We start from the raw sequence: 16,037 nt of genomic DNA, 5'->3' as shown, positions 1-16,037 counted from the left end.
GATTACCTGCTGAACTGCCATTCACTGAGACCGACTCCGTGGGTAGTGGTCACCTCAAGACGCCAGCAATACAGGCTGGGGCGCCCACTGTCTTACGGAAGTGGCTCAGGGCAAGTGGAGTTTTCCCACTCAAGGGATAGTATCCAATGTCCTGGAACTTCGGGCAGCATTTCAAGCGCTACGAGCATTTCTACATCTGACAAGGGGTCTACCAGTAATGTTAAGACTGGACAACACCTCAGCAGTAGCTTATGTGAGACGGCAGGGAGGAACGTGCAGCTGGTCCCTACTGAGGGAAGTGGAGCCTATCATGTCATGGGCACAGAGTAATCTATCAGATCTGGTGGTGGTCTACGTTCCAGGAATCCAGAATGTCCAAGCCGATTTTCTGTCCCAAGTAGACCTGGACAACAACGAGTGTTCTCTCCACGGGGAAGTATTCAGCTGGATTCTGTCACTGGGGTTCTCACCAGAAGTCGACCTCTTCGCCTCCCTCTGCAACCACAAGTTAGTGAAGTACTACACAAGGTTCAGGGATCCCCAAGCGTTTGGGGTGGACGCCCTCTCGGATCAATGGAGGTTCCACAGGGCGTATGCCTTCCCGCCAGTACCGATAATTCTGCAATTTCTTCCGAGACTCAGGTCGGAGGCGGTAGTGATATTGGCGGTGATTCCCTTCTGGCCCAACAGGCCATGGTTCTCCCTTCTGACACTTCTCAATGTTTGAGATCCAATTCCACTGCCCATCAGACCGGATCTGTTGTCCCAGGGGTCTGTGCTCCATCCTTGCCCTGCTCGTCTACATCTGAGGGTATGGATGTTGAGAGGAGGTTACAAACATTAGGGTGCCCTGAAGAAGCAATTTCTACGCTCCTCAGTGCCAGAAGGGACTCAACAAATAGGGTTTACCAAAGGATTTGGTCAAGATTTTCCTCACAGTTGGCTGCAAGACCTGACCCTCAGTCTTCCATTAAAATCCAGGATGTTCTGAGCTTCCTGCAATCAGGTTTGGATCTTCCGCTTTCAGTGAGCTCTCTCAGAGTCCAAGTGTCAGCCATTTCTGCCTTCACGGGTATTTCCTGGGCTAATCATACCTTGATACACCAGTTCTTTAAAGGAGCAGTAAGAATCAGGCCTCAAAGAAAGCCAAGATTTCCCAAATGGGACCTTCCTTTGGTGCTGGATTTCTTAGCTCATCGTATTCAAGATACGTCTGAGTCTCTTACCATCAAAGAGCTGACTCTAGTGACGGTCTTCCTGGTGGCTGTGACTTCAGCAAAGAGAGTATCAGAGATTGGGGCCCTTGGGGCACAAGAGCCCTTTTTTACATTCTTTCCTGACAGAGTGGTACTTATTCCCATGTTGGATGCAAGACCAAAAGTGACATTGGTCTTTCATGAGAATGTTGAGATTGTGTTACCCACCTTCAGACAGGAGGAAGGCTCTCTGGTTCATCCACTGGTAGTGGGCAGCTGCATCAAAAAGTATCTGGATGCCACATCTCCCTTCAGAAAGTCGGAGTACCTTATTGTCGCCTTTTATGGAAAAAATAAAGGCTCAAGAGCCTCTACGAGGTCAATCTCCTCTTGGATCATTCAGGCCATCCAATAGGCTTACAGGGCTAAGGGCTTGACCCCTCCAGTAGCAGTTACAGCTCACTTGACGCGGAGTGTTTCTACTTTCTGGGCAGTTTCCAGACACGTAGCTCCTGATGTAATCTGTAGAGCAGCATTGTGGTCTTCTATCAATACCTTTTTATCTCACTATTGTGTTGAGCCAGCGGCTCTTTCTTCTGTAAATTTTGGTTTACAAGTCTTGTCAGTTGACAAAGTGAATTAAACCTTTTTTGTTCAGCACCTGCCCACCCTGTTGTGTACGGCGAGTTATTTCCCGATACGTATGCTGCCATGGAGTCTGTCAGGAAAATGGAAAATTTATATCAAATACTTACCGTAATTTTCCTTTCCTGATGCACTCCATGGCAGCAGGAGTTCCCTCCCAGATTCTGTGGAGGATAGTTACAGAACACGTGTGCTGAACAGGTGCAAAGATTTATGGGAGTGGTGTCCTATGGGTAGGTTTGGAGGCGGGGCCAAACCCGATACGTATGCTGCCATGGAGTCCATCAGGAAAGGAAAATTACGGTAAGTATTTGATATAAATTTTCCATTTTAAGACAAAATTTTGGATTCTGTGGTACTACAGAGACCATGACAGTCAAAGCTGCGCATTTGAGGCCTCCACCTTCTCCCTCATATTTTTCCTCTCTAGCCCTTTCAAGAACTAACGAGAATACAGATAAGAGTGAAGGCCAGGGATGCAATTGCTACACACAGATGTGCAGGAGACATAGGGAGGGGGAGGATATGTATTGTATTACTGCCAAGCTAGTTAACGAAATATGTATTGTGACATAACTGCTGTTTCATATATGTGATGTACACGCTTTTTTACTCACTTAGCAAGCGGGCATGAGCCGTGCTAAGCCATTTTTGCTGGCGAATAAAAAGGTTGTATTCCAAAGCCTGAGTCCAAGAAATTAATTCTGGGTTTCAATTTATTTGCTGCAACAACCCCATAGAATCGTACTGAGGATTCCTCTGGGACTCATGTCCAATATCACATGGCTGTCACAAGCAGAGCCCATAGAATGTATTGGGGATTCCTCTGGGATTCATGTCCAATCACCACATGGCTGTCACAAGCAGACCCCTAAGAATCGTATTGAGGATTCCTCTGGGATTCATGTCCAATGACCACTTGGCTGTCAGAAGCAGACTTCATAGAATCGTATTGAGGATTCCTCTGGGATTCATGTCCAATCATCACATGGCTGTCACAAGCAGACTTCATAGAATCGTATTGAGGATTCCTCTGGGATTCATGTCCAATCATCACATGGCTGTCACAAGCAGACTTCATAGAATCGTATTGAGGATTCCTCTGGGATTCATGTCCAATCATCACATGGCTGTCACAAGCAGACCCCAAAGAATTGTATTGGGGATTCCTCTTGGATTCATGTCCAATCACTACATGGCTGTCACAAGCAGACCCCTAAGAATCGTATTGAGGATTCCTCTGGGATTCGTGCCCAATCACCACTTGGCTGTCACAAGCAGACTTCATAGAATCGTATTGAGGACTCCTCTGGGATTCATGTCCAATCATCACATGTCTGTCACAAGCAGACCCCATAGCATCGTATTAAGGATTCCTCTGGGATTCTGTACACCTGACACATTCCATGTTGTATAGGAAGGGCAATCCTTTGCAGCCAGTGCGGATGATGGAGATCAATGTCACTCATGAAGCCTGATGCCAACCGAAAGAGAAACTCTGCTGACACACCACTCACTAAATGACATCCCTGAGATATTAATGACAATATAAGGGAAGGGAAGGGGTAGGGATAGAGGTTACATAGAAGAGTGTTATGTGTCACAGCGCTGTCCTATTGTGTGTGCACATAAATTATCACAAATACACTAAAATATGTGGATACATTCATATATAAAGTGCTAGGGGCTCAAAATATCATTCTCTGCAGATCTACTGCTTCCACTTTACACCTACTTCATTATTCTCATATTTGCTGTTATATTAAATAAAGTAAAAATCTGTGCAAATGTATGTAATCCTACAATATTTTGTGCTTAATATAGTGTTCTCTGCAAGTCCACTGCTTCAACTTTGCATCTACTTCGATGAACTTATTTTTCTCACAAAAAAGTCCACAAATGAATGAAAAGTTGATAAGTTGTGAAAGTTCTCCGTGCTCCAAACTGTGCCAGCTGTAGTGTAGCCACGCCTTCTTCCACCTCTTACACATGTGATGGTGAGGGCGCCCCCTTAGTAGTGCTTCCCCACTCACCAGAGTGAAAGAAGTAGGTGAAAAGTGGAAGCAGTGGATCTGCAGGGATCAGCATCTTGAACTCAAAGCATCTTGTTGTATATGAATTTGCACATGGTTCAGTTTACTTCATTTATTGATAAAAACTATAAGATCAATGAAGTAGGTGTAAAATGGAAGCTGTGGATCTGCAGAGAATATTATTTTGAGCCCCTAGCACTTTATATATGAATGTATCCACATATTTTAGTGTATTTGTGATAATTTATGTGCACACACAATAGGACAGCGCTGTGACACATAATGCTCTTCTAGTTGATAAAGGGAATACTTACCTTTGTTACAGCAGCAGTCCGGTATAAGTTATTTTTGTAGGTATTTGAGTTGTTACACATAGCGCAGGTTTTTATCCATTTATATTGGTGACATAATTGCCCAAATCTGGGGATCAGGAGCCATTTCCACCATTTACTCTCGGCTGGGGTTCTTTGTATCCATATAACAGATGTTCTACATGACTAAATCTGCAATCAGTTTTACTACAAAATCAAAGGGGCCAAAATGTCTCCCCCCCGAGCAGTAATAGATTTCTATCCCCCTTGGTGGGAGTGGAGATGACCCATCTATAAGGATATATACAGTACATACACACACACAGCACAAGGCCGGGTTCTCACTACGAGACGGTTCTCAGGACTGCAGTTCCTCTGAGCTCCACAAGATGGTGATCTCACGTCTACATAGACAGGAAGTCTCTATGGAAAACAGGAAGTGATGTCGGCTAAAGACAGGAAATTCCGGGTGAGAGGTGAGTTGGAAAGGAAAGAGAGGAGACGTTACTGGAAGTGGCAGCAGAGCAGGTAATAAGATCTTATTTTCTATTTGTACCCAGACACCCCCCCTCCCCCTCATGTCCGTCCTCTTCCCCCATAGTCACTGTGACGTCTTTTATCTCCAGCAGATGATGATACACACATATATAGGTGTCCTTTTATGAAATGGAGATGAGCAGTGATCCTGCTGATCACAGCTCATTTCCGATCATTCTTAGTTTATGAAACAGAAATGATCGCAGGAGAACATGTTCTCCGCTGATCATCTCTTCACACGGGAATCTGACATTGACAGACACAGAAACAGCCAGGCTATGAAGCTGCGATCCCCGCACTTCACTGGCGATCTGGGTCAGAATTCACATTCCCGGGTTCACCAGCCTGGAGCTTGTGAAGCGGGTAGAGAAGACAGAATCGGGGGAGAACTGAGAGGGAAAAAGGAAGATTATGGACTTCCTTCTTCCTCGTTCAGACCCCCCAACACAGTAATCATGTCCCCCTGCCATATTTATGTATATATATACATGTGTATATATATATATATATATATATATATATATATATATACACACATACATGTAGATATATATTTAATGTGTGTATATATATATATATATATATATATACAATGTATGTGTGTGTGTATTCAGTGTGTATATATATATATATATATATATATTTATGTAAGGGGACTATTATTTATTAACCTCGTGTACTCAGCAGTGATAATTTATCACTGCTTGTTAAAGCGTGCCAGGGATTTTCATACTACTGTAATCTCGCTTTGTCTCACGAGATTACAGACGCCCCATTGACTTCTACACAGATCTCCGAGAAAACCGTTCTCCTCTGATCACCCTGGGTGAACTGAAGTTCTCCGATTCATAAAAAGGGTGCCAGATGTGATAATTTTCCCCGGAGAACTGTAGAGAAGCCAACAGAGAAAAAAATTCACCCGTTCATAAAAGTACACCATAGTGTGGAAACCTAGATCAACCCCTTCAGGGACCATTTTATGATTAATATATCTTGCTTTCAAAGCTGGCCATACATGGTTCAGTTTTATCGTTTAGCCAGTGGGCTTAGCAGAAAATATTGAAGTGATTCCCCCATCCACACATCGGAGGGGGATGGGGGAATCCTCCCTGCTGCACTATTGTATTCTGACAATGGGGGGCGCTCCTCCACTCTCAGAATACACAGATCAGCGATGAAGCTATTGGCTGCAGCAGCTGATCGAGCACACATGGATGGAAATGTGACCGATCCCTACTGAACCAGCTGAATTTCCATGTATATATGGTCACCTTAAGTGACTTCCTCCCCTCCCCCTCATCTCCTTCATTATGTAAGTCATGCTGAGATCATCTCCCATTGGCTGAGCAGTATTCTCATTTGTCTCTTAGCTCCTTCTTGCTATTCCTCGTCCTGCCTGTTGATTTTCTGTGTAGTGACCCGGCTTCATGTCTTGGATATGCTCGTCTGTTGCTTGTCCTGACCTTTATCCTGATTCCTGGATCTCCTCCTCATCTCTCCTCCATATCCTCTTACATAACTTTCCCAAATTGTCTTCTAGGACAGCCCATGAGATATAGCACCTCCTCCAACAGAAACGGGAAATGCATCACCAAGTACATTTTAAAAGGTACTTTAAGTCCCTCTGCTGAACTGGTCAGTTTTTGTGTATCAGCGTTGTCTCCATATAACAAATTTATTTCATATATCAGGTGGTCATTACATAGTGGAGAGTAACATGGGTCCCTGAAGGATAATGTAGGTCTCAAGGCACTGGACTTTGTCACATTCCTATACAAGGATGTAGGTGGGGGAAAGTCAGCAGACGTATGCTTTTGTAGCAGATCCTTATGTGCTTATATTCTATATAGGTGGTGTTTTTGTATCTCCGCCGTAAGTTCAGACCTAGTTCTTCCATGTTGGGGCTGGTCTTTTTCCACTTAGCTGTCAAGTTTTTACCTACAGTGTTCTTCAGTTTGCCCTGTTTCTTTGGCCACACAGGCTATGAAAATCTGTCCTTAATTGACCAGGGACAGTAACTTTGAGCACTTATTTGCTGATATGGCTTAGGGTTTTCCTTGCAAACAGGTCCCCTACCTTGGTTTTTCTCTCCATTGAAATATAGGTCAACCATATCTATGACATATATGGTAATCTCTATGGTGGTAAAGATCTTTGGGCTTTTAATGACCCCCCTAATCAAGTAAGTTCTTGTTATCTCATGAGCTGTCCTGAAAGACAATTTGGGAAAACCAGAGGTAAGACCCGTACACACGATAAGAAAATCTGAAGGGAAATTTCGTCCGACGACCGATCTGCTGATTTTTTGGGTTGTTAGTATGGTGCTTTCGACAGCCGACTCCGAATTTTCGGCTGACAAAATCCTGATGTGCAGGCTATAAAATTTTTGTTGTCCGCAATACAACGTCTGATTTTCGTCTCATTAGTACAGATTTTGACGGAAAAAAATCTTAACAGCAAGACTAGGCATGCTCAGAGACGAAAGAACACATACAAAGCAATCCAACACATGACATCACTTCTGAAGTAGAATTCTGTAGTACGGGAAAATTCGTATGAAAATAACCTCTTCACCTTCCACATCAGACTAGCATGCCACAAAAAACGGCAGATCTTTCGATAATCTGATCGTGAATACGGGGCTTTAGACTTACCAGCAACTTTGTTTTCATGAGTCCTCCAGGACAGCCTGATTCCCACCCTTGTTTTATGATGTTTTGTTTAGAGTTTGTCCTTTGGTTCTTGTTTTAAAACTGACGAATTCTGCAGAGGGGCTTCCTTTTAAAGTATACTTGGTGATGCATTTCCTGTTCCTGTTGGAGGAAGTGCTATATCTCATGGGCTGGCCTGGAAGACTTATGGAAACAGAGTTATGGTTAAGTCTAATGGCCCGTACACACTATAGGAAAATCAAGTGAACATTTTTGTGCGATGAACGATCGTACAAATTACTGATGTTGTGTAAACAACCTTCAACTGCCGATTCTGACCTTCCAAATAAAAATTTCCGAACAGACAAATGCCAAAATTTTTCTCTTACGGGAACAGAACGAATGATTTTCGTTTAATATGAACCGTTTTCCTACGATTTTCGTATGGGAAATATCAGATACAATGGACTGCGTATGATCAGAAACATCAAATAACAAAAAAAAGCCTTTCTCGTATGAGAATTTCCGTACATTATTTCTATCCTCTGTTACGACTTGCTGTGAAACATCGAGAAAAATCAACCAAACGTTCACCCGATTTTCTCAGTGTGTGCAGGCCAAAACCTTGGTTTTCTCCACACCTGGGGGTGGAAACTTAGCACCAAAATCCTTCCCCACCATTGGGAGCTGTCTTGGAAATTAATATACTCTTGATAAACAAATACCTCCATTGCGCTAATAAGTGTACTTTTAGATAATATTATAATATACGCCAAGCACAATCAATCCCGTTGTGCTATAAAGCACAGTTCCCAGCTCTCTTGTATAAGGTAATGGAGCGCACTCAGCAGTACCCAGTAATAAACACACAAAAGCTGTTATCACATTGGATGCCTGATAGAATGTCCTGCCTAAAGCATTGAGCTCCATTTATTTAAGGGACAACAAAGGGACAACAGCAGGAAGTTACTCACATAGAACCAGCCAATGACACACCTATATACATTCAAATATACAAAAGAAAGAGGGAGTACACGATCGTGAATGAGCAAAACAGCATGTACAGCTTCCCGCCATTGGTGTGTGGAAATCCGCACACCGCAGGTAACAATGAAACCCACGTGTAGCGGAATTCACGCCTAACACTACACAATAAAACCAGAACCATGAACACTGCTCTGATCACACTCGTGCATATATTCCCACCACTACTACTGGCATGAATCCCATTCAGCAAAGCTTCAGAGAACAATGCCTAATAGGATTATACTACTGTTCCCATAGACGTGAGGCTATCTGCAGGGAAAGAGCCATGCTGCTTCCACTATGGTGATCAGGCACAGCAGAAAGCCATGAGTGTGTATCCCTTCATAAAGCAGATAGATATCGAAACGATATTGACTTCACAGAGCAAACATATCCCTGCCGAGCGGGATATAAGAGCTTACTTTCACAGATTCCTGACAGATTTCTGTATGGTAAAGGTCAAAGTTCACTCTTCAGTTTAAGAAAGGTAGGACGCACGGGAGCCTCATATAGAGGGCCTCTAAAATGTCCCCCCTCCAAATGTCCCTCCATCCAGAGTCAGAGAATCTTATGACAACACACTGACCTCACAGCTCCTCCTCTCTCCATCTGGCTTTTTTTTTCTGAAGCTCTTAGGATGTGGGCAGACCTTTGGCATTCTCACTTATGTAAAATGGGACTGTTGGTCCTGCATTGTATGTAATGACATTAGAATGCCTGCAACAAGCTTATAACCTGCATACTGTGGGAGTCCTGTGTGGGTAAATCATACCTCAGTCTGAAGTGTGGCTTTAATAAAATGGAGACCTGAATGGTGAGGTGAGGAGGATTCTGGGAATATCATCTGATTTTATTGTTTGTGTTCAAATCTAGAGTTTTCCACCTGTGAAGTCTGGGGATCATATGACCATCACATTGCCTCCACCTCCCTCCCTGATCGAATAGAGCAATACTGTACAAAGAAGATTCTAGAAGTCACCAGAGAGATCATAGTGGAGAGGTGAGCGGTGCTGGGAATTCTGGGACATTATCCAGTAACAGACAAGGGATGTGTCTGGATGGTGACTGTATCATTGTGTGTGTCAGGTTCCTATAAGGTGTCAGGATGTCACTGTCTATTTCTCCATGGAGGAGTGGGAGTATTTAGAAGGACACAAGGATCTCTACAAGGATGTCATGATGGAGAATCAGCCGCCCCTCACATCACCGGGTAAGAGGAGACTTTATTGTAAGGGAGAGAGCAGTACGGAGGCTCCACCTAGATCCCCCATCATCTGATAAACACATAGAAACAATGTATTCAGTCAGTGTGTGTGTTTCCTACAGATGTATCCAGTAATGGGAACCCACCAGAGAGATGTCCCCGTCCTCTGTATTCCCGGGATTCCACACAGGAAGGTCACACCATCCCTCACCATCATCAGGTAGATGAGGAACAATCTCTGATCGTGTCATTAGGATCTGTACATTATCTGCATTGTTACAATTGATCTCTTTATTCTATATTCAGAGTGGAAACCTGAGAGATTCTAAGGTTCAGGGTAAAGAAGAGATAAAAGAGGAGAAGGATGGGGTGATGGAGAAATCCGAGTTTCCCAAAGGACACAAAGATCTGTACCAGGACACCATGGTGGAGTCATCCAGCTACAGAAACCCACCAGAGAGATGTCCCCGTCCTCTGTATTCCCGGGATTCCACACAGGAAGATCACACCATCCCTCACCATCTTCAGGTAGATAGTTGATAATTATTGCCAGTTTTGATTTATACACAGCATGTTTGTTACAATGAATGATTTATTGTATATTCAGAGTGAAAACCTTGGAGATTTTAATATTGTTGTTAAAGAAGAGTATAAAGAGGAGGATGAGGAGTATGGAGTGATGGAGGAGTTTTCAGAAAGACACAAGGATATGATGGAGCCACCGAATACCAGGAACCCACCAGAGAGATGTCCCCGTCCTCTGTATTCCCGGTATTTCATACAGAAAGGTCACATCATCCCTCACTGTTACAAGGTTGGTGGGACTGAGCATCTAGAACATGGACTTGTGGTGACAATGTGTGAATTTTTTATGTGAAGTTACAATAAAAAAGCTTATATTTGATATCCTCTCTTATTTTCTTGATCTAGAGTGGAGATCCAATCGATATAGAATTTGAGGTTAAAGCAGAAGAAGAAGAGACATATGTGAGGGATGATCAGCGGTCTATGGAGGAGGATGGAATAACGGGAACATTTATAGAGGAGGACACTCCTACAGAGATCAGCACAGGTGGGTCATTAACACTAAATACATTCCTCCGCCCATACTGCTCACTGATTGGTCCAGAGTAGGGCAAGGACTGGGTGATATCAGACTGTAATCCCCTGGTCACTTTCCTGAGCTGTGTTCCCCCTTCCTGTATTCATGTATTTCTCTCGGATAATCTTCCTTCTCTGTGCTGCAGACACAATTTATGTATCTGGACTGGATTTATGGAGATTCTGGGGTTCAACTGGCAGCAAAATGTTCATTTTGACCATAGGCGATACTCGATTTATGCACCTGGGCGATGTACCTTGCATTTTTTGCCCCATGTTTGGGTCTAGCAAAAACTCTGATATGTCTGTATAGTCTCAGACCCAAGTCACTGAGTGCAGTCTCAGGAGATGAGAGGCAGCGGTGTGGAACCTCTGCAACTTGTCTCAAGTAAACATTTAAGCTTCCACTGATTACTGAATACCAATATTATGAGTCCTGACCCTTACACTGTATAATTTATATTGTACATTACATACTCCTGAACCAGTGGTAATTTCATCAACGAAAACATTTTCAAAAGGCCTTTTTACAGTGATTCAAACTAAACGAAAAGTACACCACATTTTTTTCAAAATCAATTAAGTTTTCGTTAGCGAACGGAAACAAAACTAAATTGTGGGGCAGGGACGCTTACCCCTGTAAACTTCCGGTTTCTACGGAGCTCCACTTGCTTCTGTTCCCAGCAAACAAGCGACTCGAGTCTGTAGTGTGTTTCACTTAGCAGCAGTTAGCAGGCTGTGCAGCCAGCATTACACGCTGCTGAGTCCTCAGACGAACGTCCAGAGCAGCACTATGCAACAGACCTCCCGACGAGAGTCCAACTCCCAACTCCTACCATCCAGAGCAGAGAGCACTGCAAGTGTGTACATTACAATTACAGGCCTGCCCTCATATCCCGATCCAGCATTACAGGCCTCTCAGAGTCAGACCACCGTCCAGAGCATTGTGTATTACAGGCCTCCTCTGACCACTGGCATCCAGAGCACTGTACATTATAGACCATCCCTCAGACCTGAGACTACTATCCAGCACTGTACAGCATTACAGGCCTCTCATGGCATCCAGAGCACTGTACATTACAGACCATCCCTCAGACCTGAGACCACCATCCAGCACTGTACAGCATTACAGGCCTCTCATACCACCATCCAGAGCACTGTGCAGCATTACAGGGCTCCTCGGACCACCGTCCAGAGCACTGTGCAGCATTACAGGGCTCCTCGGACCACCGTCCAGAGCACTGTGCAGCATTACAGGCCTCCTCAGACCACCCTCCAGAGCACTGTGTAGTCTTTCAGCCACCGCCCAGAGCTCTGTGCAGCATTACAGGCCTCCTCAGACCGTCCAGAGCAGCTAAATCTGTATCTGTGAGTTTGTTTAAACCTTTATACCATAAATAATTAACATGATATTATATATTTTTTTTACTCCAGGAGTATATGATGAGTTTGGAAATTCTATAGAAGGCTTAAATAATGAGTAAGGGCTCTTTCACACGGCCGCTCCGCTTGTCCGCAAATCATCCTATTTTTTTGCGGACATAATGTAAGTCTATGGCATTGCGGATGTCAGCGGAATACCATCCGCTGACATCTGATTTTCTTCCTTTCAGTTTTGTTCCGTTTTTTGGAACGAAACAGAACCCTATTTTTGTTCCGTTCAAAAAACGGAAAGGAAGGAAAATCGGATGTCAGCGGTGTCATCTGCTGACATCCGCAATGCCCATAGACTTACATTATGTCCGCATATCATCCGCAAACGGATGGGATGATATGCGGGCATACGGAGCGGATGACACAAATGTCATCCGCTCCGTGAAAAAAAAAAAGTCCCGCAGCGGACAAGAACAGCGGAGCGGCCGTCTGAAAGAGCCCTTACACTCTAACTAAACACATTTGATTTTAGTTGACTAAAATTATTTTATTCAACTAAAATGTACTGGCGATTTTAGTCGACTAAAATTAGACTAAAACTAAAACAATTGCAGATGACTAAAATGGGACGGAAACTAAAATGGCATTTTAGTCAAAAGACTATAACTAAAACTAAATAAAAATTAAATGACAAAATTAACACTGCCCTGCACTATATACTCTTATGTTGTACATTACTGGTAGGAGATCAGAGGACCCATTTACTGGTTACCTTGAGGGTGGAATTGTAAGATCATCAGAGACAAAGCTGCTGTATGTGGGCGGAGTCCTGGTTTAGGGGAACCAACAATCTGCTCATGTCTAGTAATAATCTTTTTATTTCTATTTTAGTAGATGGACGGGAGAAGAGGAAAACCTCAGAGGATTGTCTCACTTTGTCTCCAGACTGTAAAGTAGAAGATGAGGACATCACACAGTATAGTCCAGGAGAAAACCCGGCTACCTCAAATGTCCATCCGGCACCATACAGTGTAGATGGACCATCGTATTCCTCTTATCCTGAGGAACCTCAGACTGTGAGGTACGGTGCCGTCCTTCCAACAGATGGGAGGTTTTCCTGTCCTGAGTGTGGGAAATGTTTCAATTCTAAATCCAGCATTATTGTGCATAAAAGATCTCACACAGGTGAAAAGCCGTATTGCTGTTCTGAGTGTGGAAAATGTTTTTCAGATAAATCCAATCTATACACACATCAGAGATATCACACGGGGGAGAAGCGGTATTCATGTCCTGTGTGCGGAAAATGTTTTCTAACAAAATCAGGTCTTGTCAAGCATCAGAGATCTCACACGGGGGAGAAGCCGTATTCGTGTCCTGAGTGTGGGAAATGTTTTTCAGATAAATCCAATCTACACCAACATCAGAGATCTCACACAGGGGAGAAGCCATATTCCTGTCCTAAATGCGGGAAATGCTTTTCACGAACATCCAGTCTTAACACGCATCAGAGATCTCACACAGGGGAGAAACCATATTCCTGTCCCGAGTGTGGGAAATGTTTTTCCCAGGCAGCCAATCTTTACACACATCAGAGATCCCACACGGGTGAGAAGCCATATTCCTGTCCTGAGTGCGATAAATGTTTTTCACAAATGTCCGAACTTTACAGACATCAGAAATCTCACACGGTGGAGAAGCCACTTTCCTGTACTGAGTGAGGGAATTGTTCTTCACTGAAGTCCTGTATTCCTGTACATCAGGGATCCCACACAACCCTTGAAGTGTATTAGTGCCTTGAGTGCGGGAAATGTCTTCTATATGAATGTTGCTGGACATCACAGCTCTCATGTGGGGAAGAAGCACACCCTGATATACACCTCAGTTATACTCCATGGCTGGATTTCCATACTTTATGACCATCCAGTGGCGGCCCTCAGAAATAATGGCCAGGTCTCTGGAGCCTTTCCAGTGTCCAGGGGCACCAGGCAGGGATACCCCCTCTCCCTGGGGCTATTAGTGCTCCTCATGGGGCCATTGGCAATAGCCCCACACTCTTTCCCCTCACTTCCAGGGAATTTGGATAGGCAGCCTTACTGAAACCACAGCCTTATATGCAGATGACATAGTCCTTTTTTTAGGGGACACAGGTCCATCACTGCAAGCAGCGTTGTCTACCTTGGACAGCTTCTCTGTAGTGTCTGACCTGAAAGTAAATTGGTCTAAGTCTAAAGTTCTCCCCTTGTGTTTACATCTGGCCTCAGGGGAGGATGGTCCAAGATTAAATACTTAGGCTTGAGTGTGACTAATTTGGTGATGGATTATATTGCTCTAAATGTTTCCCCACTTCCTAACATTCTTAAGAATTGGCCTAAATGCTTGGCAGAATCTCCCACTCTCATTAATCTGTAAAATGAACCACTTTAGCTCCGGAGGATTTGGCTGCTCAATGACCAGGTCCTATTTTGCGATGCGGCGCTGTGTGACTTTAACCGACAATTGCCTGGTCGTGCGACGCTGTACCCAAACAAAATTGACGTCCTTTTTTTCCCACAACTAGAGCTTTCTTTTTGTGGTATTTGATCACCTGTGCGATTTTTATTTTTTGCATTTTAAACAAAAAAAAGAGCGACAATTTAGAAAAAAATATATTTTTCACATTCTTTTATATGAAGTTCTCAAAAATGTAAAAATCAAAATTTTTTAACATTTTAGGCCAATTTGTTTTCTGCTACATATTTTTGGTAAACAAAATCGCAATAAGCGTATTTTGATTGGTTTGCGCAAAAGTTATTGCGTTTACTAACTACGGGAAAGATTTATGTCATTTTTATTGTTTTTTTTTTTTTTTTTTACTAGTAATGGCGACGATCTGCGATTTTTTTTTTTGCGAGATTGCGGCGGACATATCTGACCCCTAACTGACATTTTTTACACTTTTGGGGGTACCAGTGACATTATTACAGTAATCAGTGCTAAAAATATCACTTACTGTAAAAATGACACTGGCAGGGAAGGGGTTAACAGTATGGGTGAGCAAGGGGTTAAATGTGTCCCTAGGGACGTGATTCTAACTGTCAAGGGGCGTGGCTTGTGAAGTCATCACAGAGACATGCGATCCTATATAGCAGAATCACATAGCCTCTGTGATCACTTCAGGGAGAATGACAGACGGCTGTGTTTACATAAGCCGTTTGTCCTTCTCTCAGCTGCGGGAGATTACGAGTGACCAGCGGCCATCGGAGCCGCCGGTCACACGCGCTGGCTCCCCAGCTGACGAGCGGGGGCAGGAGCGCACCGCCGGAGGCGCTCGCTCGCCCCCTAGAGTCTCCTGAGCGAGCGACGTAATACTACGTCGGTTTGCCCAGGAGCGCCTGCCTGCCGCGGTAAATCTGCGGTGGGCCGTCGTTAAGTGGTTAAGATGAACATCTTGCCTTTATTCTTATACTTAGAAATTCCCTATAAAAGCAGTTTTTAAGTCCATTGATCGTATTCTTTCATCTTTTTGGCATGGTTTGACTCCTGCCTCAAGATGGCTATGCTACAGCAGCCGTAGAGGGAAAGAGGTTTGGCAGTTCCAAACTTTAAGTACTTCCTGGCAGGTCAATTGGTTTTTGCACATCGCAGGTTTAACTACCCCTTTTTATGACGTTGCCGTGTCCCTGGAAGCATCTTGCTTGGGATCCTATGAAGCCTTGACCCATTTTCTATACAGGGGTTCCAAATCTCACCACGATCTCACTAGTTCTATGCATTCTGTAATAAAGGCGTGGGGTGTGGTCTCTGGCAGTATATCGGAGACTCCCTCTAAGTTTCCCCCCATTTACAACTTGTGTCCAAACTTTCCTTGTTTTTACTCATACCCTGATCCAATAGTCTGGACAAAATATAGTGTCATGACATTGCAGCATATTGTAGTCAATGGCTCCCTGAGGTCCATTGATGATTTAAAGGTGCTTTTT

At 43.8% G+C, this 16,037-nt stretch overlaps 1 protein-coding gene across 1 annotated transcript in view; it reads left to right on the top strand.

The window, feature by feature from the left end:
* Positions 1-16,037, top strand: part of LOC309550282 (uncharacterized protein) — a gene marked incomplete at its 3' end in the record, with an annotated part of 308,158 nt that overhangs the window by 94,183 nt on the left and 197,938 nt on the right. The window contains exon 6 of the mRNA XM_082250687.1: positions 9,910-10,131. Within this exon, the coding sequence (XP_082106813.1) occupies positions 9,910-10,131 (222 nt within the window). The remainder of the gene's footprint in view (positions 1-9,909; positions 10,132-16,037) is intronic.

The sequence above is a fragment of the Pelophylax lessonae genome, assembly GCF_965119305.1.
Source record: "Pelophylax lessonae genome assembly, chromosome: 3".
NCBI classification, from domain to species: domain Eukaryota; kingdom Metazoa; phylum Chordata; class Amphibia; order Anura; family Ranidae; genus Pelophylax; species Pelophylax lessonae.
The sequence above is the reverse complement of the archived record's forward strand: the minus strand, read 5'-3'. Positions and strand labels throughout refer to the sequence as shown.